General features: G+C 45.7%; 2 protein-coding genes across 2 annotated transcripts in view; one reads left to right on the forward strand and one right to left on the reverse strand.

Moving 5' to 3' along the window:
• Positions 1–6,867, forward strand: part of DPP7 (dipeptidyl peptidase 7) — a gene marked incomplete at its 5' end in the record, with an annotated part of 28,099 nt that extends 21,232 nt beyond the window's left edge. The window contains 6 exons of the mRNA XM_009636275.2: positions 660–778; positions 860–1,016; positions 1,316–1,380; positions 2,231–2,301; positions 2,854–3,348; positions 3,680–6,867. Coding sequence (XP_009634570.2) covers positions 660–778; positions 860–1,016; positions 1,316–1,380; positions 2,231–2,301; positions 2,854–2,995 — 554 coding nt within the window. The remainder of the gene's footprint in view (positions 1–659; positions 779–859; positions 1,017–1,315; positions 1,381–2,230; positions 2,302–2,853; positions 3,349–3,679) is intronic.
• Positions 6,868–6,891: 24 nt separating this feature from the next.
• MAN1B1 (mannosidase alpha class 1B member 1) overlaps positions 6,892–23,112 on the reverse strand; it is a gene marked incomplete at its 5' end in the record, with an annotated part of 24,012 nt that continues 7,791 nt past the window's right edge. Inside the window, 8 exons of the mRNA XM_009636319.2 lie at positions 6,892–10,546; positions 11,398–11,529; positions 11,826–12,023; positions 14,560–14,680; positions 16,047–16,237; positions 17,287–17,475; positions 18,023–18,171; positions 20,461–20,646. Coding sequence (XP_009634614.2) covers positions 10,343–10,546; positions 11,398–11,529; positions 11,826–12,023; positions 14,560–14,680; positions 16,047–16,237; positions 17,287–17,475; positions 18,023–18,171; positions 20,461–20,646 — 1,370 coding nt within the window. The remainder of the gene's footprint in view (positions 10,547–11,397; positions 11,530–11,825; positions 12,024–14,559; positions 14,681–16,046; positions 16,238–17,286; positions 17,476–18,022; positions 18,172–20,460; positions 20,647–23,112) is intronic.

The raw sequence follows: 23,112 nt of genomic DNA on the forward strand, positions 1-23,112 counted from the left end.
CGCGCGCCCCCCGCCCACGGGCTTAGCCACATTCCTCCTCCTCGCTATCGGTAACTACCCGTCTGCACAAAAAGCAGCTCATTCTTCTGCAGCTCCCCAGCAATGCTTCGCTGGGCCGCCTGGTCAGGGGCTCTTTCATCTGGGCAAGCCTGCACACGCTGCCTTTCCCTTCTTGAACAACAGTCAAACAAAACGCTGTCTGTGACGTGCCGCTCTTGGCCCGCTAACTGAATTTGATGCATTCAGACAACAGCTACTTTCAGGGAGGCGGTGGGAAGGTCTCGGCAGTTGTGCCCCATTCAGTTCAAGCACTCTGCTGGTGTCCTGTAGGCAGCCTGCTCCTGGGTGCATGGGGCTTGGAGGCTGGGGCTCTCTCAAGGACCAGTGAGCCAGTCGCTTGGCTTTTGGCTGCGAGCCTCTTCCTCCCCATGGATACAGTGGAAGCAAAGGGTCTCATGCAGCCAGGCATAAGACTGTGTGAGGACTTTGGCACGAAGTTGGGATCGTAACCCAGCACTGGGGCAGCCCCTGCTACCTCTGCCGCAGCCTTACGTGCTTGCCCGGCTGAGATAGCTGCCCCCCCCGCTTGGCCATGAGGCTCGGCCACAAGAGCAGTGATGGCTGACATGTTGGCTTTGTGCTGTGTTCCCACCTGGCAGGGGTGTTCTACAACTCCTCTGGCTCAGCACCATGTTATGACATATACCAGCTGTACCAGTCCTGCGCTGACCCCACAGGCTGCGGCATCGGCTCAGACGCTGAGGCCTGGGACTACCAGGTAAGGTGTTGAGACACCAACAGGTTCAGCTGCCGCCCTGGTTATCCCCCCGCCCTGTCACAGCTCTTGCACCTCTCTTAGGTTTGCACCGAGATCAACTTAACTTTCAACAGTAACAATGTGACCGACATGTTCCCCGAGATGCCCTTCACAGAGGCCATGCGGGAACAGTACTGCTGGAGCAAATGGCGCGTGAGGCCACGAGCACATTGGTTGCAGACAAACTTTTGGGGAGGAGGTGAGTTGTGCTGGCTGCTCCTCCCTTTGCATTATCCTGTAGGCATCTGCCTGTCCCCCCTCTGCCCAGCTCCGTGGGGACAGACACCGTGCACTAATGAGTCCTGGCAGAAAGTCACAGCCTTGTGCTGACTTGAGCCAAACAGACCTTTCTGTACCTCCCTGGGACAGAAGTAGAAAACCTAAAAACTGCTTTATTCTCCTCTGTTTTCTGTTCTTGGCCATGTTTGCTGCGCTAGCCAGATGCGTTTGGGTAAATGGGCAGGAGGAGGCCTCTCAAATGTCATCTCTGAATTTCAGATCTGGAAAGTGCAAGCAACATCATTTTTTCAAATGGAGACTTGGACCCGTGGGCCGGAGGTGGGGTAAGCATGTGCACACCTGCACACTGAGCAGAGCGCAGCCTCCCCGGGTGACACATCAGCCCCTCTCCCTGTCAGAGCAGCCCTGGCGATTTGTCTTTAGCCCATCTGAGCTTCTGCAAGCAGCTGGTTTATGCAGAACTATTCAGGAGCCTCGGGACTTTACGGGACGTACTTAGTGTCCATAGGCAGGAACGCTGCTGCAGGAAAGGTGGTGTCGCCACCACAGACACAGCAGGAGCCTCCTGAGCCAGCGCCTGGGGTCTGAACCACAACCCATCATGTTGCTGCGTCAAGACTTGGTCTCAGTGTCGACAGCCAAGTGCTCCTCGCTGTCTCCCATCTCAGCGTACTTTGTGAGACCGAGCAGTTGCTGTAAGCAGCAACTTGACCCAGGGCGTATTTTGGTTTAGGTTCAACAAAACTTCAGTGTGGTGGCAGAGCTCTAGTTTAACACTTAAAACCAAAAATGACCTAGAACTGGATTTTGAGTTAGCTGAGCTCCTGACTGCAGTGCAGGAGTTCCTCATTTCAGGCTGGCTTGGCAGTCCCAGCTGCAGGAGGACCAGGCTGCTCAGGGAGCGTGGGCCCAAAGGCGCCCGTTACTGCCAACCGCCTGTGCTGGCACAGGCTGACAGTTCTCATCTTGGGGTGTGTGGGGGGGAGCCTTCACTTCATTTGAGAGAGATGATTTGGCTCATTAGGCCCATCAGCCATGCAGACAAAGTCAGCCATACAGAGGATCTCTTGCTTTGCCTCAGTCCTACCCAGCTCATCTTCCAGTTTTCAGAACTGATGCCCAGTTCTGCCTGGTGCCGTGGTGAGCATTTATCTCTGCTCCTTTCCCTCCCAGATAAACAGGAGCCTCAGTCCTTCACTAATCGCACTGACCGTTAGAGGAGGCGCTCATCACCTGGATCTCCGGTAAGTCCTGAACTCTCCTTTGGCTGACAAAATTCTCCTGCCCTGGGTATTTGATCTTCACTGGCCACGGTTCAAAGAAGCAGGAGAGGCTTTACTTAAAAGAGAACTGGGTACCAGACTGCTGCAGCCTAATTGGGAGAGCAATCCTCCTCCCCAGTACCAGGATATTACAGCCTGCAGGGAGGCAGGGCTGCACAGAGCTCAGCACTAAGCTCACATACGTTCATCAGAACATGTTCTTGCCCAGGGATTGGCACAAGCTTCAGTAGCCTGCAGCAGTCAGTTGCCTGAAGTAGTCCAGCATCTCTTGGCATTGGCCATCAGCCTTCAGGCCCGGAGCAGAGAGGGCAGCAGCCACTGATGCGAGGGAGAGCTCAGGGCTCTCAAGCCAGCCTCCCGGTGGGTGTGACACAGTAACTTGGATTCCAGGGCATAAATACGAAGCACAAACCCGACAATCTCTGTCCTTCAGTTCCCTGGCTTGGCACTGCCTCTTGCACAGGGAAGGGGCTGCTCCCTGCTGACATCCTCTTGCTGCTCTGCTTTCTCTAGGGGACACAACCCCGCTGATCCCCCATCCGTCACCGAGGTGCGCAAGCTCGAGGCGAGCATCATCAATGGCTGGGTGAAATCTGCAGGGATGGAAGGAGCCCAGGAGAAGCGCTCAGGAGCTTCAGCGGGCAGAGGGCTGTGAACACATCTGTCCCCATGGCCTCTGGCAGGGGTGTGAGGCTGCCACTGGGACGCAGAAGGGCAGCAGCCTGCTGAGCTGTGCCTGTGCTGTTTGAGAGCATTCCCTCTTCTGCCCTGATGGTGGAATTCACCTTTCTGAAGTGTCCCACCTGCCCCAAACCAAGCATCAAAGAAAAGCAAAAGGCCAAATCACTGACTGGAGCCAAAACCACCTCGTGTGGGTTTCACGCTCACCTCCTCAGAATGAGGCGGCATTATAAAGCTTCCCTGGAAGGCCCAGGACTCATCGCTGTCCTGAACAGCCTGGTTGCAGGAAGCACCTTAAGGTTGAAGCTAAATTATTTTTAGACAAAAGTAAGTATCAGCTGACTAGTGGAAAAGCAGGGGTACGGTCACGGTCCTTCATTACACAGGTTGACAGGGGACTCCACTAGTGACCAGTTACATAAAAAAGACTCTGCCTCATCCAGGGCTGGGGGTTTGGGGTTTTTTTGTTTGTTTTCAACTTGCGCAAGAGGTCTCTGGTTGCTGAGCTGGAGCGTTACACAAAGTAACCCTGATGTGTACTGCTGTCACTCAGGAACTGCGCAGTAGTCATCAGTAAAGCACACATCCACTCAAGTCATCTGCCCATCTTTTTAAAATAAATTACAAGTTTATTAAAGTGTGTGATATAATTTCACAGCTCGGTAGTATAACCACAGAAGATAAAAAAGGATGCTTCTCACCTTCCCAGGTGGAGTAAACTCTGCACAGAAACAGGTGGGTTCTTATCTACTGGAATTACTACGCACCAATAAATATTAGCATAATTGCAAAAATATTAACTCCTGGTAATCAGTCGGTGCCTCAGTTGATCCATTTACAATGATTTTATGAGTTAGCGGAGAAGCCTCCCAGGTCAGCAAAGGCAAAGTCCCCGCATTGCTCCAGCTTTGTGACGTTGCTCAAACATGGGGCTTTGTGTTGGGTATTTGCACTGCTGAGTCCTCCCCACCATCGCAGTGGGATCAGTTCCTGGAGCTACAGTGCCAGTCGCTGATGTTATTTCACAATATTTGGGTGATCACAAAAAGTTTATTTGCATACAACCCGCTTGGCTCTTCCCTGTTCTTAGGCACAAAAGGCCAAACCTTCTGCTCCCCATGCCCCCCCCAGCTGAGGAGCATGGAAAGAGCAGGAACAGACAAAATCCATTCACCAGAGCTTTCAGGTGCATACAAATGCAGGACAGTGCACAGAAGACCCGGTCAGTCACACTCCAGCCCCCAGAGAAGAACACATTAAGACTGCGAGTGAAACGACACCCTCAAGACGACTGCCGTCGTCTCCGTTTGTGCTGATGAAAACCTCTACACCTCTGCTCAAACCCCCTCTGGCTCATGCTGAAGCCAGGCTTCAGGTCTGTTGCCAAAACTGCAGCTCCTACAAGGCTGCCGCTTCGAGCCTTACTGAGCTGCTGGAATCTGGTATTGACCCTCCATGCTCCCAGACCCCCTGACTTCTCTGAATTTAGATCTGCTGTACCCCAGCAATTATTCAGGACTAGCACCACATTAAAAAAGGCAGACAGCGGTGGCTGTGTCTGCAGAGAGGATTACATCTTGCTTATATTACCTTACAGCATCCTTAGCTCCCAGCAAGCAGGCGCTCTAATTACACCAACCCAGCAGTGCATTAGAGCAGCCACATGCAGGAGGAGCCCTTTGGAAAGTCATCTGCAAGCCACCGCCTTCGTCCCGGGCTTGTTTTGTGCCTTTGAGCAAACAGAGGCCCAGGGGTCTTTTGACCTTCCAGAAGGGTAGAGTTCTTTAAACCCCTTATCATGGACTATACTGATCTCTAATCTTCCTCTCACAGATAGTACTTGGCCCAAAGGAATCCACGCAGCGTGAGGGACGCAAACGGTTTGATTTATACGGAAGGAGGAACTAAAGACTTTAAGATGCTACAGCAAAGCGACAAGCAAGACAGGGACCTCCATGCAGATGAGAGATGAGCAGCACTAAAAATAATTACAAAACCAGATTTCAGGAGCTGTGGCAGAAGCCTGAAGCCAGTGCCACAAACGTCCGTAACGTTTTGAAGCCTTGGGCAAGGAAGAACAGGATCTAAGCAGAAAACCCTGGTGGTGTGGTGCCCCCCGAGTGGAAGGAAAGAGCCCAGCAGCAGCAGCCACCACTCATCTCAGGAATGCTGCTCATGGCTGAACTCCAGGGAGCACAACAGGAACATGGAGGGCAGGCAGGGAGTATGGGGCTCAGAGCACCATCCATGGGTGAAGCCCCATGCTGGTTGATGACCTGTACCCAGGGGGTGTTGGGAAAAAAGCTCGTTCATTCATCATCACACACCAGCACGAGGCGCGTGGCCAACATGGGAAGGTGGCACAGAATGGTAGGAAGTGGCTCTGGTCACACGCCGTTACGTCAGAGCCTGAAAACGGATCATGCAAATCAGCAGGTTTTCCTGGCAGTGCCAGTCATCTGTTTCTGATGTACTCAGGGTTTTAGTGGAAGCAGAGGCCTCCAAACTTTGCCACTGAGTTCTAGCAATACTTCAGAGACAAAAACGCAAGCCATTCCTGCCGAATCCAAAGTCAGAAAACTCTTAAACCTTCTGTTGCAGCAGTAAGCTTGCCAGGCAGCACCAGGGAGCTACCCCGGCATTTTAAATGGTCTTTAAATGGCATTTTAACCCAGTCTTGCTAAATATACTGCGTGGCACTGGAAATGAGGAGCTTCTGCCCGAAGGGTCACTGCTAGGAGTGCACAGCTGAAGGGAAGTAGCCTTAAGGGGCAGGAGAAATTTCACAAAACTCTGTAAATGTGTTCATTGGACAAACCCATCCTGCCCACATCCCTCACCGCTGCCACGTCACACAGCAACAGAGCAGGAAACAGAGCAAATTCCTTGACTAATATCTGGAGGAGTAAATACAGCTGTATCCGAGCTCTGCATGTAATGCTGAGAAATCCTGCTAACAGGAAGCCATGTGAAACCCAGAGGGGCCTTGTCAGCCCATACCACGGACCCTGCAAACCTGCCAGTTTCTAAGGCTTGTAGTGAGACTTCAGTTCTCAGGAAGGCCAGGGATTAGGTGCTAGCTGTGGCCCCATTCATCTATTGAATTGGCTTTGAGCAAACATGGGGGTTTTTTCTGAGCTGTGGCTTAAAGCCTGGAGCATGAGACTTCCAAGCCCTGCAGCCATGCAGCACCCACTGGCTGTGCCCGTACCCGTTTGTTTCTCAGTGAGGGCCTAACTGAACAGTGTAGCTGGGTGGGGCTGGTTTGTTTGGGGGTTTTTAGTTTAATTAAGCAAGGCACTCAAGCTCTTGGAGAGAAACCAAGGCAGCTCTTTGTGCAAAAGGACAGAATCACTGGCTGAACAGGCAGCCTCTCTGCTCCACGACTCAGGGATCAGCAGCGTGCCAGTACGCTGAAACACCAGAATGGATTGCAGACCCGCAGTGACGGCTGTGGTTGAATGAGCCCCAGAGTACCTGAAAGAAAGCAAAGCTGCTGTTGTGCTGGGGAGCGCACAGTGTAATTGAGAAGGGCTGTGAAGCTCAGATACTCATCTGACACAACATACTATGTTATGGAAGTAAAAATAAGCAAGTCATTAAAGTGACCTTGGCAAAAGAACAGGAAGAAGCAGATGAGCTTTCATCAGGTCATCTAGGTTTGTGCCATTCCACATGTGACACAAGCATTTGTTCTCAAAGGTAGAGCGAGCTGAACAGTTTTAACTTCAGATTTAAAGGATGAGGACAGTAAAGCCACACTTTGCAAAGAGACTCAGCTTCCAGGACGAATTAGGTAGAAAAGAAATCAGCCAGGCCAACAGGCTCAGCTAAAGACAAGAAGCATGTCTGGGATGAAGGGAAGTAGCCTTAAGGGGCAGGAGAAATTTCACAAAACTCTGTAAATGTGTTCATTGGACAAACCCATCCTGCCCACATCCCTCACCGCTGCCATGTCACACAGCAACAGAGCAGGAAACAGAGCAAATTCCTTGACTAATATCTGGAGGAGTAAATACAGCTGTATCCGAGCTCTGCATGTAATGCTGAGAAATCCTGCTAACAGGAAGCCATGTGAAACCCAGAGGGGCCTTGTCAGCCCATACCACGGACCCTGCAAACCTGCCAGTTTCTAAGGCTTGTAGTGAGACTTCAGTTCTCAGGAAGGCCAGGGATTAGGTGCTAGCTGTGGCCCCATTCATCTATTGAATTGGCTTTGAGCAAACATGGGGTTTTTTTCTGAGCTGTGGCTTAAAGCCTGGAGCATGAGACTTCCAAGCCCTGCAGCCATGCAGCACCCACTGGCTGTGCCCGTACCCGTTTGTTTCTCAGTGAGGGCCTAACTGAACAGTGTAGCTGGGTGGGGCTGGTTTGTTTGGGGGTTTTTAGTTTAATTAAGCAAGGCACTCAAGCTCTTGGAGAGAAACCAAGGCAGCTCTTTGTGCAAAAGGACAGAATCACTGGCTGAACAGGCAGCCTCTCTGCTCCACGACTCAGGGATCAGCAGCGTGCCAGTACGCTGAAACACCAGAATGGATTGCAGACCCGCAGTGACGGCTGTGGTTGAATGAGCCCCAGAGTACCTGAAAGAAAGCAAAGCTGCTGTTGTGCTGGGGAGCGCACAGTGTAATTGAGAAGGGCTGTGAAGCTCAGATACTCATCTGACACAACATACTATGTTATGGAAGTAAAAATAAGCAAGTCATTAAAGTGACCTTGGCAAAAGAACAGGAAGAAGCAGATGAGCTTTCATCAGGTCATCTAGGTTTGTGCCATTCCACATGTGACACAAGCATTTGTTCTCAAAGGTAGAGCGAGCTGAACAGTTTTAACTTCAGATTTAAAGGATGAGGACAGTAAAGCCACACTTTGCAAAGAGACTCAGCTTCCAGGACGAATTAGGTAGAAAAGAAATCAGCCAGGCCAACAGGCTCAGCTAAAGACAAGAAGCATGTCTGGGAAAGGGACGATTCATTCTTCTCTCCTTCAACTCATTATGAAATGGATTATTATCATAAGGCAAGAAAATTGTAACAGCCCCCCATGGTCTCATTTGCAGAGTCAATTCTATTCAGACTAGCTTAAGACTTAAGATTTTTGGTGAGTATTTGTATGTATCCCACTCTCTGAGAAATCTCTGTTTCCTCAGGGCTGCCACACAGGTGAAATGCCAAACTCTGGAAGTTTTACAATCCATAGCAAAGTCATTACTTAAGGGTTCGATATGAGCATCAATGGAAGGCACAAAGCCAAAGCAGTGTAAAGCAGCAGGGCCTGGGTAGCCTCACGAAATTTCTCTTTCTTTCTTTTTTTTAATCTCCAGTTCTAAGCCTTCAGCTTGTAGTGAAAGCTCAACTCCTCAGAAACACGAAGCTGCTCCACAAACAAAACCAGTGAAGGTATTTCCTCCCACATTCTAACAGCATTTTCCTTCTTGGCTGTTATGTCAAAGGAAACAAAAGTCGTAGGAGCAAACTGGTCGTGCAGACAATGGCTACAGTTACTGGCTTCCACCGCACACACAAAGAAAATGACTGCCAGGGTTACTGGTGGCACCTGAACTGGAGGAACACTGACATCCTGCACAAACCCATTGTGTCTTGCAAGTCCCAGGGTCCCTCTGATGACAGAAAAAGGTGCATTGAAATAATTTGTAAAATGTCTCCGTTTCCATAAACCATCATGGAATGGTAAATATTCTGTAAAGGATTTAAATAGTGGTCCCAAGGGTAACTCCAGCAAACGGAACTGATCAGCATAAAACAAATCAAAGGTTACAAATACTATAAAATATGCATACCCCCCTCAGCCACCAGAGGATTACAGTCAGATTTAATTAGTTCCACTTAGCAGCCCAAGATTCAGAGGGGACTGGACCTTCACTGCTGCTACCACGCACCTGCATACTTGCCACTGCACCCATTAATGTGAGGGGAAGGACGTTTTGGTGAGAACAACCTCTTTAAGAGATATAACGAGCACATTTCTGAGAATCTGTGAATAAAGGACTGTCCGAGTAGCAACAAAACCAAAAGGAAAAGCACTACAGAAAGCTGATTTCCAAATTCATGTTTTAAAACCTATTTGCACATATCAAACCAAAAGATCCCAGAGCTACCATGAGATTCTTAAAAGAAAAAAAGAAAACTGGGTCTGCTTTATCTTCAAGCAACTGAACAGAGTTCACTAACCCTACTGGACCAGGAATTGCTGTAATACGTTTAGACCGTCTGCTTTTAACACTGCTGATGAAAACACTTCTACCCAAAGCACTGCTCAGGAGAAACAAAAAAAAAAAAAAATAAAAATTGAAAATTTCTCCACAGTCCAAACAATGAAGAATCACATGAACTCTGCTGTACAATCGTACATTTGAGTCAGTGAACACTTTACAATGCAATGCCTGGACCGGAAGGGATGGAAGGAGGCCGACATCAGATCATACCCAGCTCACCAGCTTTCCCAGTGCCCAGCCTCATAAAGCAGCTTTCAGTCAGAATACCTGAGTCTAACTGATGCAAATAATATACAAAATGCATGTGTAGTTCCACTTGCGTTTCACATTATCTCCTGCATTAGATAAGTTAAAAAACTGCAATACCTCTACAAAATTATATACCACTTTTGAGCCAGACCAGCAGCAAATTCTCTCCCACCATTCATTTCAGCCACAGCTTGAACAGATCGTTCAAAGTGCTCTATAAAACTAAGACACTGTACAACAGGTGCTTTGCTGCCACTCCCTTCTGGCATGATGCAGCATAGCTCGGTAGTCTGGAATGAGATCAGAGCATCAGTAGGAATACTGACAGCTTTGCTTCTACCTGGAACAACGTTACAGTCCTTTGTTTATTCCACTTACCACCTGAAACACTACCAGTTCTTATGGAGGAATGGCACTGTAACCAAGTGTTTCAGTGAATCCAGAATAAACCAGAAACCCAGAGGCTTATTCCTTCTCTCCAGGGACAACCTGTGCTGTAAGACAACTTGCTGCATTCCCGGTATTTGATGAGCATTTTGTAAGACTGACGTGAGTTCTGGTTCACTAGAGCCCCGTGAATGTCATGGTCCACACTACAATTATTCTCTGAACCTCATCATCAATACCAGGAAAGCCAGCTTAGTATGGCACAGCCTGTCCATCCCAAACCAGGGATTAGACTTAAGACTGACATGACTTCTCCAAACCAGAGATGCTTTCCCAAAGGTTTTGTTTGAAGCCAAAAAAGGTGCAATTGAGCATCTCTCCTCAAACCCTGAAAAGTAAAGTGACTTGAAGGTTAAAATGTCACCATTGGAAGGTCCACTGACACCCAGTCTATGCTGGCACCCAGATCGGGAGCGGGTGAGCTTCTGTGTTAAATACATATTTGTCAAGGTTGATTAAGTCTATGTCGTCTGAAAACAGCAGAAACATGTACTTGAGTGTTTCCCCAAGGAAGAAGCTCTCCATCTTATCCCGTGGCTCTGGATTACTGGGATTCTGGACGTTGTTAATGGAAGTATAACCACCTGTAGGAACCTGTGCCAAAAAAAAAAGCAGAAATTTTGTTTATTTTGATAATCTACAATAAATTATTTTCACTTCTTAACATCCAGATGCACTTGAAGAAAGTAAGTGCTAAGAAACGGATCAGCATGGTTTTCATTTCATATTTGTTCTTCTTGCAGATAAAACTGCAGTTATGAAAAAAAAATCTCATTGCATTTAACAGAAACCCTGAGGATAAAATGAAGCAAAATGTCCATTTATGCTTCATGTAAAGAGGGATCACAAAGAACATCCCCCTGAAGGTTCTGGACAAATGTACAGAAAGTAACCTGTGCAGTTTCTGCACCTGAGCTGGTCAAAGTGCTGCATCTCTTTTCTCAGGAACAGACCATGGGTATTTAATGACACTGGCATCTAGGCCCCTCCTGCACAGCATCTCAGAGTGACATCCCCACGAGCTCTGTAGTCAGAATGAATACAAAACCCCTCTCTATTAAAGCCCTAATGCCATTTTGTGGCAATTTATTTTCTGGCAACTTCAGCCAAAGGGTTCTTTCAATACAGCCGGGTCCTTCTCATCTTCCAAATTCTAAAAAAGACCGCAGCAGAGATTCCACCAGCTTCCCAGAGACAATTCACTCGTCTGCATACAGCTTTTTACTTTTTAATCAATTAACACAAGTTCTTTCCCTGAAGGTACGAAGTAGTATATCTCAAACTGTAAGGCACTGCATGAACTGATTTTTTTCTGTGTGTTCTTACGAATCTCCCCACGGGTATCTGAGGACTCTCGAAGGACAGTAGGTTTCCAAATTTCTTGTCAGAGAGCAAGTGAGTGAGTACAGTCCTGACAGAACACAGTCGTTATAAGCTGACCTTACCCGTGTGTATTTATTGAAGTTCTGCAAGATTTCCCAGCCCCAGTCTTGGTATTTCTTATCACCAGTGAACCTGTACATATAAAAAAGGCTTTCCACAGTTTCTGGTCGCAGTAAGTTGTGCCTGTCTGCAGGCTGCAAGAGAAAAAAAAAAAAGGCAAGAATAATTCAGGCAGGGAATTTTCTCAAGGACACATGCAGGAAGGAAAATTGTGATTCCCATCTCCACCTACTCCAAAGAGTTTATTTTGTGTATCTCAGCTTCTAAACACACTGCAGGGGTAATTAAAAAAAAAAGGCGGGGGTACACCTAGAAAGTGAGGCGGCAAAAAAACAAGCTGCTCCACAACAGAGCACATCCCCAACATCGGTCTGGGAGTGTCAACAGCAGAAGAATCGTAAGTTACAGTTCAGGGCACCTATCTGTTCACCTTGATTTCCACGTCTTTGTGGCCGTTTTGTGCATGAAGATTGAAGTGCACGATCTCTGGGCTCAGGCCTGTCTCTACTTGAGCGTACATCTGGTAACAGGTTTCTGTAAGGGCTTCAGCCAATTTCATATGATCAGCAGTCAATCCATTGTGAGCTCCCAGTGCCAACGTGCCAGGCAAAAAGCAAACCAAGTGATCCTGCAAGACAAGACAACTCTTACTGGAGAAAAAAAAAATTACACAACAAACAGGTATTTTTGTGTGTGTGTGCCTCTCTGTGTCCCTATATGTGTGTCTTCCCCTCCCCCCCCCCCTTCTTCCCCTTCTTTCTCCTTTTCAAAACACATTTCAGGTCGCAAGAACCTCAGGGTAACTTTTAACAATCTCATGCAATGTAGCATGAGGCAGGCAGCACCACTACAGAGACATCACTAATTTGGAAAATGTAAAAGACTGTTTTTACATCAAGTTTCTGGAAAAAAGGTCTCAAGTCCGGGCAAGGGGGAAGAGAGGGTCTTTTGGTTTACCAGAAGTATCCATTTCATACCAACTCATGAAGGGGGGTGGGCAGAATCACCTAGAGGTTTCTCAATAGAGACACCTAAAGGGACAAACTGATAACCCAAATTTAATTTTAAACTTAAAATGGAACGGAGATGGGAGTCAGCCACAGAAAACAAAGCTTTGGAGAAGGCGGAGAGGTCAGCTGAAGGAGATTTTCATCATTCTGAAATAATCACCTTGGCATTATTTAAGAGAGACAACATCTGCAGAGATCACCAGATCCACTGATACAACTGGAAAGCATGGATAAGCTTTCAACCTGAAAGCCTGCACCTTTCTTGCAACATTATTATTTGAGGAAATCAAAAGCTATTACCCTTCATGTCTACAGAGCACCAAAGATGTAAGAGCACCGTTTCTATAGAAAGTATGGGGTACAGCTGGCTCCCATGCACACCACCAGCTCTCCTAGGCTTGCTCTCGTTTACAGCCAGCTGAACACCACAGATATCAGGCACCTTGAACAAAACATCGCTGGCCCTTCGCGTATGTATGGGGGGGGGAACTTGAGGACAGTGGGCAAAGAGCCTTCCTGCTTGCTTTCCCAAGACAGCAGCAGCAATGAAAGGACCACAGGGACATTTGTTTCTTAGCCTTTACTCGCTACAGCAAACAACTTGTTCAAAGGACAAGAGTAGTGGTATTACTTCAGGACCTGTGCAACATTTGTAAACAATCAAGATTAATTTAGTTAACTTTCCAAGAAAGCTCAATCGTCAACATCAGTGGAAGAACACATCAGAAAACAGACTGTATAAAATGCCCTAAACTCTTCTCCGGCAAAATTCAGTTTGCAATACAAGACTGATTGTCCTCCTCCAGGGGCTAATCCACCACTGATACTGTGAATGTAAGAATTACAAATTAATGTAACATACGGCATTTCAAATTAATCTTACCATTCAGAATGAAATGACATGAAATGCCATCATCCAAAACCACAGTAAAAACACTCTGGTGCACAAGTAGCACCTGTATGGACCTTTAAAAGCTTTGTCCAGTCCTAAAGAAATGGTTGAGGGTGGTGAAAGTCAACACAGACTTGTTGAACATCCCCCACTTTACCAGTTGGCCAGGGTAGGATACCCGTCAAGCCTTTCACCCAATAATAATTGATTAAATACCAAAACTCTGACTCCCTGGAACAGATGCAAGTGTATGTACTGACACATGCAGAAACCTAAGCCAAATCTACCTGTCCGAATTCAATTCTGTCCTACCTTGGGATGGGGGAGCCCCCTCTACCCAAAACCCAGACCCCAGTCTTGCTCACAGCAGGTTTGGAGAGCCTCTGGGAAATTCAGATATGAGAAGCACGTGCTGAAACACAGAACTGGACATCTCAAAAAGACTACATCAAGAAACCAAACAAGTCAAAGAATTCACCAAAGCTCACTTGAGGCTTCACTAAAGCGCCCATAAGGCTACACAGACATTAATAATACACTGCTCATCTTAACAAAAAGACACACACACACACACACGATACCTGCTGTTGCATGAGATCCTGAACTGAAAGATTAAGAGTATTTTAAAGAGTATGGATGCACAAATTAAGAGCAGGGAGTTAAGATCAATCAGCATACTGGTTTACTCAATAATCCTACATGCAGGAAAAGAAACGTGTCATGAATGGACAGAACCCTCCAAAATTATCAAGGGGGGGGTGGGTTGACCCAGTAACACAATATTAGATCACCTGTTTCTTTTGAAGGCAAATCTGAAAAGCCAGGTGTGCAAGTGTCCACATTATTTTTAATTATGGAAAATAAATACATAAAATAGGCACTGCCTCAACAGATACAGACATCGGAATTTTATGGCCAAAACAAATAAAAAAGACAAAGAAAATTTGACACCAGCACCAAAATGTTCAGTCTTACAGGAACATAAATGGATTTACTGGAGTAACTCAAAGAGGAGGCCCCTGGTTTGCACAGCTGACTAGTATCTACAAACTATTTACTCAGTACTGCTATCAAACCAGCTATATGTATAGCCTTGGTCTTTTCTTTTTGTTGGCTTGGGTTTTTTCTTTGGAGAGGGGAAGGGGGAAAGACAGCACAGAAGCTTTGCATTTGCCTGCTGATATGTTGATTTTTTTTTTTTTTTTGGTAGTGGCTTTTCTGTTTTGTTTTGTTATTCTTTCAAATGCAGTTGTACTTCTTACCATCTTGGCACTGAAATGGCCATGAGCAAGCTCTCCTACAAAAGTAAGCTTCTTGGGTTGTGATCTCTGAAGAAGATGCTTTTTCACTCCTTCTATGGCTCTCATATAGTCTTCCAACAGCCTGTGAATTAAAATTATTCCCAGTTGGCTCACATACATGCAGTCAGAACACATTTAATCATAGCTCATGTTCAGCACAATCCTTTTGGAGACCGTTATTTCAGTCTAAAGAACAATATTTAACCAAATGTGAAAACTGACAAAAAACCCTCAAAGTCACCATCAACTGGAAACTAATTAGTTATCGCTACCAGGTAGCAATATTTGGTTTACCCCAAATTTAACTATTTAAGAAAACATACCCCCAACTCTGTTTCTAGGTAGTAACCAGATTTTATTTCAGGAATCCTTAGAAGTACAGTCATTGAAATCACAGAAAATCTAGGCTGGTAAGGACCTCTTGGAGGTGTCCAACCCTCTGCTCTGAAGCAGATTCAATTAGATCAGGTTGCCTGAGGGCTCATCTGAGCAATTTTTTAGCACCTCCACCATGGATAGAGATTCAATGATCTGAGCAATCTTTTCCAATGTCTGGCCATTGCCACTGTGAAACAGTTTTGCAGAATTTAACTGGAATTTCCCTTGTTTCAAAGTACTTTTATGTGGGAAAACCCCTGTTGAATAATTCCATTTTGAGGCTCCCAAAATGCCATTGTTCCTGGTCCCAGAGACAACAGTTCTCCGTTCACAGTGAGGTATGGCTTGGAAAAAGCAGTGATGCAAACTTTCTTTACAGAGATGCTCCTGCTCTGATATGAAGAAATGCCTCAGTGAGGTGCGTTGTCTCTCTGTATGCATTAAACCCCTCAGCATGAGTAAGTCCAACATAATTAGCTTGTAAGCAGACAAAAACTGCTTGGATTTCTTGTCTCGTTTTGGAGGAAACCTTCTTTCCCAACATCTCTAATTCCTCTGCTCCTTGCAAACATTCTCTTCCACTTATCCAGTGCAGATAAGAGAAATATAAGAGACCTAAGCAAAGTTTACACAAACATCAAACTTCAGCCTCCTTGCTAAGACAAGTTATTCCTTATGGATTAAATCTCCTATCTCAATGACCTTGTAGGATTCACCTTTCCCTAACAAACCCAGAGAAAACACAGACATCACTGGTGAAATGAAGCATCATCAGTATTTCAGAAGTATCTAATTATGCTCCACATCTACTGCACAGACTTAATTCTCTTCTCTTGTCTGCAACACTGCTCACACTGAGGAAGAAAAGTTTTCTGAGAAGTTCTGAGACCAAGCCTAACTCTTATGCTGTTTTTACATCCAGTTACCACAGGTCCTTCATTGCTTGCCTAGCTTGCTTTTAAAAACAGCGGTATCCTCAGTTGACTGTTGGGCACATACATTATTTTTCTTTAAGCAGCAAGCTACAACACATAATTCGCACACCAATAGGAGAAGTGGGAAGAACTTACTCATTTTCTTTTTTCCCCCCCTGAATCCATTGCTTGAGCAAATACTCATAGTAGCTGTCAGCCCTGGCTCCCAGAGTATAGACACCCAAGTGAGTGAACTGCCCACTATTGGTGTTTATGAACATAGGCACTAGTCCGTCGTTTTTCCCTGAGAGGGTGTGAACATGCTTCATCACCTCATCTACAGCTTTCTAAAAAAAAGAAAATAGCAAACATAAATGACAGGTATAAATGATGCACAAAACTGTGGCTAGTAACTTCAGGCCTACAATAAATCTTTAACTATTCTTTCTCAAATTAACATCAAGGACATCAGGTTCAGCTCATGCAATGTATTAAATACAGAATTTCAAAGTTGCTGACTGTCAAAATATGATGTTCTGGGTACACTGAAGTACTCTGATATAATTATAACTATTTCCTTTCCTTCAAGTAAGGCCACTCGAAAGCCAGTATGATGGTACCGGACTATGACCTGACTTACTCATATTTGCAAAGTAGAAGTCCAGCTAAAATAACAACTACATGAATCATGCAAGAGCTAAAACTTCTTTCAATAACTGCACTCTTCAAAACTGGAGCTGTGGATACAGTTTAAAACAATAAAACAACATCACCAAGCAAGAGAAAGAGTGGCAAATACTCTTCTCTGGAATTATTTTTACTTCAACTAACTCTGCTTTATACTGTGAGCTGCTGTCAGACCCTTACCTAGTGAGTCCCACTGTAGTTCCTCGGATGGCAACGCCAAGCTTTTGTTCTCTGCATTTAGATAATGGCATCAAGAAACTGCACACAGAATTCTAACATTAAGCAAGGCACGGTTTCAGAGCCCCCTGGGTTAGCTTAATATTCTCTCAAAATGTGACAACCTAGTGTCAAACAAAAACGTCAGTGATAAAAATTGTGAGGGCTGGGGGACAGTGGGTGTGGGGTGTGGTTTGGTTTTGCTGTTTGGTTTTGGGGTTGGGGTTTTTTTTGGTTTTTAAATCAAAAGCTGTTTCTGGAGGGAGAAAAATAATTATTCACCTCCACTACTATTTTTTGCTATTTAAGAAAATAATTGGAATTACTTTGTTAACTTTCCTTCCCTTATCTAGAGTTTCACAACTCATTTAATGTCACTTAATGACTACAGAGACCACATGTTTTGATGGAGAGTCAGTCGTGGAGCTGTAGAGAGGTGGGGGGGGAAGAAAAAAAAAAAAAAAAAGAAAAACATCGACTGATTCTTCCATACCTGGAATTTCTCATCTCCAGTGAGACGAGATAGCTCCCTAAACTCCAGCTGAATACTGGTCACCTCTGCCACAGTGCTGTCGGACGTCCAGCGAGGTGGATGCGCCGTGCCCCGGCCAATGTTGACATCAGAATATGGTATCTTGGAGGGGGTCTTGAATGCTGGCATAAGCCTGTTCCCAATGTCTTTCTGAAGAAAACGCAGGAGCACAGGACAAAACAACAAACAAAACAAATATATATATACACACACATGCACACCCCTTTAGATTTTCTTTCACCAAGCAGACAGAAAAAGAAAGAACAGCAGCTTAGTTTTAGATGGTGCAAGAAAGCCAAGAATTTAAAAGGGTCATGGCTTTATTCATCATAAAGACTACAGTTTCTACCCTCTTCCTAGTATTGCATGCTTCATTTGAGAGGTGGCTGATGCTGTTCAGACATGTGGAAAGGGCAGCAAAAGACAACTATTACTCTTTGTGAGCCATATGGTCAGATCTTCATCAACAGAAGAGGAGGCATATAAGAATACCTGATGAATTACAGCAAGGCTCTGAGGTTATCCAGAGAGCAAGAAGCAGCACAGGCTTCAAAGATTAATGGTAAATCCCTTTCCCACCACTTAAAATATGAAACTCTTAAACACCAGCAACATTTAACTTTCTGATGAATCCTCCCTTGACTTTGTCCAATATGGAATATGTAACCCGGTTTCATTTGTAAGACTAGTCACTCACAGCTTTTTCCAGGAAGAGGCTATCTCCAGAGAGATGGTAGGTGCTCAGCAAGCCCCCCAGGATACGAATAGTGCTCTCAAAAAGGTTCACATCCACATTTTTATCAAATGCTAACTCGTTTGCTACCCATTTTCTTGCTTCTTCAAATTCTGCAAAGTGTAAAAGGCAGTTCAGTTATGAACTTGTGGCAAGTTCCAACAACTAGACTAGAGACACTCATACTCCATATACCCACGACACTTACTTCTGCCCACAGAGATCATCATTTTAGGTGGAAAACTAAAATGAAGAGCATATGCTGGGCGAAGTTTGACTACCATCAGCTTAATTCTTGTTCAGCATGCACTGCAGATGCATAGAAACAGAAATACTCAGCAAAATAAGAAGTTCCTAACAGTCTAAAAGAAGAAGAAATTGAGGAATTGTTTGTTAAAATAGTCCAGAAATTGAGATCTTTTAAGTCCATCCATTTCACTTGTCAGACATTAGTTACACTTCCACAAGCACCTTCTGAACTTCTTAATTAAATCTTTTTTAATCAAAGCTGTTACCTACCCAGATAACAGATAACGTTTTTGGTTAACAGCCATTGACCTAGCTGTGTCCTGAGGAGCCTGCCTCCTACTTCAGCACTTAACTCATAAAACCCCAACAGTCTGCAGTCTTTTTCCCAGAAACAGAAATGGTTGCTTAGCACACTACTAAGTCAAAAAGGAATGTAAAAAAAGCCATTTTAGATTCAACAGTCAGCTTAGCAGCAGCAGTACTCAACGACTGCTTTTGCAGAGGGTCTAACTCTGTGGCGCACATGAGTTAGCTCCTGCCTCTAGCAGCGAAGGCGAAGCTATCTCAAAGGTTCTCACACCTTCCAGAAACTCCTGCTTGTGCACAGGCACAGAAGAACAACCATTTTCGCAGAAACAGAAGGTATTCCACAGGAGATGAACTCTAAAGCGAAAGGATGACTCTGTGTCCTCACTAGAAGAAACATCTTGGATGTTGGGTAAACATCATCCCTGGAAACATTCCAGGCCAGGTTGGACGGGGCTGTGAGCAACCTGGTCTGGTTAAAGGTGTCCCTGCTCATACAGGGGGGGTCAGACTGGGTGACCCTAAAGGTCCCTTCCAGCCCAAAGCATTCTGTGATTCTATTCTAAACACTGGATGTTGGGTAGACTGAGAAGAACCACAGAGAAACGTCTGCTGTCAGGTGCTAGTGCTGTGTAGCAGTACAGTAGAAAAGAGAAGGTCCTCTTTCACAGGAGTGTAAGCATTCATCAGCTTATAAGAAAGACTGGCAACCTCAAAGAGAACTTTCATTTGTATAGCATTTGTTATTCAGAAGAAACCCCAGGAGCTTTCTAAGGCACTCAGCAAAAGAACGGCTATAAAATATGAAGAAGCCTTCACCATTTCCAACACATCTAAATTACTAATAATTTATTTTAAAAGCTTTATGTAGTTCACAATTAATTTTTTAGGGGAAAAAAAAAAAATAAGCAGCACACTGTCAACTTGATGAAACTTCAAGACAGCCCGCTCAGGCCCAGAGCTGCGAGCACATGATCTTCATTTGATTCACACGAACTTCAAAGGTAGAAGAAAGAGAACCATGAAAGACTTCCAGTGTTTATTGTCCCCGTACTAGCAGCGCTGTTCTTCCTATCTTGACACAAAAAATTGCATGACTGATAAGGTGGCTATCCACCAAGGTTAAATAGATACAGTTCCAGAAATGTTTAAATACCACTAAAAAACCCTCCACAAAAGAAAAAAACCAGACTATTCTTAAATACCGATTAAGCAATTTTTTTGCAACAGAATTGCAGAATTTTTGGCTTAATTTTTAAAATCTGTTTGAAAGCTTTCTAAGGTAGTCACTTCCAGAAAAACTCTGAAAACAAACACAGACATCAGAGCCGTTCAGGAAGGCGGCACTGAACCCTTTTCCACTCGTTGCTTTGATACAGAAACAACCTTCTAAAATGCAGATATGAAATATTGATACTAGGTGTGATCAAACACCACCTAGGAGCTTTCAGGCAAAACCTAAGCCTGAGCAATAGAAAGCCTACAGCGGCTATATAATGGCACAAAGACAGCGCTGAGGCTTTAGTACAGAAACAAAAATCAGGAGGCATATTAATACATTCCTCAGTTTCTAGCAGATATATCCATTGTTCTATGTAAAAATATATACGCGGAGTATTATTTTCATGGCTCAAAATTCTATTCCAAGAAAAACAGTGTCCTTTAATATAGCTGGGGTTTTTTTTAATATTTATTTGTATATCTATGTATTTACCCTCACAGGAAAACTAAACGTCCTGGCCCCACATAATAAATGTTCCCCTCAAAGAACTCTGAACATGTACCTCCTGAACAGAAAATAAGGTATTATTTTAGAGGGGAAAAATGGAGGAGGAAAAAAAAATTACCTTCTTTTAAGCCTAAAATCCACATGGTATCCAAGGCATCAATTAAGGTAAGGCCAAGTCCAAACCACTCGCTGTAGGACTTGGACAAAGGCTTCAGCTCGTCATGGCCCCAGGCAAAATCCTTGTATCCTTTCCAGGCATGGCGGAAAGCTTCTATCACAGCCATCTGACGTTCATTTATGGGCACTGCAAAAGGGAGACAGCCCCTTGCTCAAGACTTCTGCAGAGGAGTTATGCAGCTATACCAAACACCATTTTGCTGCATTCCACCCAAAATAAACTTTCTTCCAAACTACATGATCAGAGTAATAGAAAAACCACCCTCAGATCATTCTCAGTACAGCCTTTCCTCTGCAGAATAACCAGTCAGCTTTGCTGGTCAGCCATTCAGCCGGGTGGAAACAGAAATCTCCCTAGCAAAACCAGCGACTTCTGCAAATGAAACATTAAAATCATCAAGTGCACACCTGTTAGAGGAGTATCACCAAAGCTCAAAGACCTGAAAGTCAGGAAATACCAGAATTAAGATTGCTCAAATCAATTGTAATTCAGCTGCTGAATACGTACTGCATTGAGGATAACTTCTTAAGCCAGGTAACAGACAGCCCTACCCAAGGGGATGCAATACTGGACCTGATGGTCACCACCACAAGTGAGCTCATCAGTGACAAGACTGGAGGCAGCCTGGACTGCAGTGATCACGCATTGGTGGAGTTCACACTCCTGAGGGACATGGGAAAAGTGAGGAGTAGTCAGGACACTAAATTTTAGGAAAGCACATTTCCAGCTCTTCAAGGAGTTTGTCAGGACCCCTGGGCAATGGTCCTGAGGGACAGGGGAGCAGAGCAGAGCTAGCAGATCTTTAAGGATGTGTTCCATAGAGTGCAAGAGCTCTCAGCCCCGAGCTGTATGAAATCAGGCAAGGAAGGGAAGAGACCAGCATGGCTGAGTCGAGACGTGCTGGTAAAACTAAGGAGAAAGAAGGAACCACACAGGCAGTGGAAGCAGGGACAGGTACCCTGGGAAGAGTATAGGGATGCTGCCCGGTTCTGTAGGAATGGGGTCAGGAAGCCCAAGGCATGGCTAGAGCTGAATTTGGCAAGGGATGCAAAGAATAACAAGAAGGGCTTCTACAGGTATGTCAGCCAGAAAAGGAAGGTTAAAGAAAGCATACGCTCCCGATGAACAAGAATGGCGACTTCGTATCAACATACAAGGAGAAGGCTGAGGTACTCAACAACTTTTTTGCCTCAGTCTTCACTGTTAACCTCTCTCCTCACCTCTCCCAGGTCAATGGACTGCATGAGGGGGACCAGGAGGGTAAAACCACTCCCACTGTATGGGAGGATCAGGTCTGTGACCACCTGAGGAACACACATAAGTCCATGGGACCTGATGAGGGAACTGGCTGATGTAGTTGCCAAGCCACTCTCCATGATATTTGAAAAGTCATGGCAGTCAGGTGAAGTCCGTGGGGACTGGAAGAAGGAACATTCTGCCTATCTTTAAAAAGGGTAGAAAGGAGGACCCTGGGAATTACCAACCTGTCAGCCTCACCTCTGTGCCTGGGAAGATCATGGAACAGATCCTCCTAGAAGCTATGCTAAGGCACATGGAGGCCAGGGAGGCGATTCGAGACAGCCAGCATGGCTTCACCAAGGGCAAGTCCTGCCTGACCAAGTGGCTTTCTATGATGGAGTGACTTGCATCACTGGACAAGGAAAAAACAACGGATGTCATTTGTCTGGACTTCTGTAAAGCCTTCGACACAGTCCCCCTCAGCTTCCTTCTCTCTAAATTGGGGAGATATGGACTTGATGGGTGGACTGTTTGGTGGATAAGAAATTGGTTGGATGGTTGCATCCAGAGGGTAGCAGTCAATGGCTCAGTGTCCAAATGGAGAGTGCTGACAAGTGGTGTTCCTCAGGGGTCCGTACTGGGACTGGCACTGTTTAATATTTTCGTCACTGGCATAGGCACCAAGCTGAGCAGTGTGGTTGACACACCAGAAGGACGGGATGGCATCCAGAGGGACCTGAACAAGCTGGAGAGGTGGGCCCGTGTGAACCTCATGAGGTTCAACAAGGCCAAGTGCAAGGTCCTGCACCTGGGTCGGGGTAACCCCCGGTATTCATACAAAGAAGCATGGCCAGCGGGGCGAGGGAGGGGATTCTGCTCTGCTCTGGTGAGACCCCCCTGGAGCCCTGGATCCAGCTCTGGAGCCCTCAGCACAGGACAGACATGGACCTCTTGGAGTGGGGCCAGAGGAGGCCACAAAAATGATCCAAGGGCTGGAGCCCCTCTGCTGTGGAGAAAGGCTGAGAGAGTTGGGGTTGTTCAGCCTGGAGGAGAGAAGGCTGCAGGCAGACCTGATTGCGGTCATTCAGTGCTTAAAGGGAGCCTATAAGAAAGATGGGGACAATTTTTTAGCAAGGCCAGCTGTGACAGGACAAGGGGTAATGGTTTTAAACTAAAGGAGGGGAGATTTAGACGAAATTCTTTACTATGAAGATGGTGAGGCACTGGCACGGGTTGCCCAGAGCTGTGGTGGAGGCCCCATGCCTGGAAAGTTTCCAGGCCAGGTTGGACGGGGCTCTGAGCAACCTGATCTGGTTAAAGGTGTCCCTGCTCCCTGCAGGGGGGGTTGGACTG

Source organism: Egretta garzetta, unplaced genomic scaffold (assembly GCF_000687185.1).
Source record: "Egretta garzetta isolate BGI_Z169 unplaced genomic scaffold, ASM68718v1 scaffold143, whole genome shotgun sequence".
Taxonomy (NCBI): domain Eukaryota; kingdom Metazoa; phylum Chordata; class Aves; order Pelecaniformes; family Ardeidae; genus Egretta; species Egretta garzetta.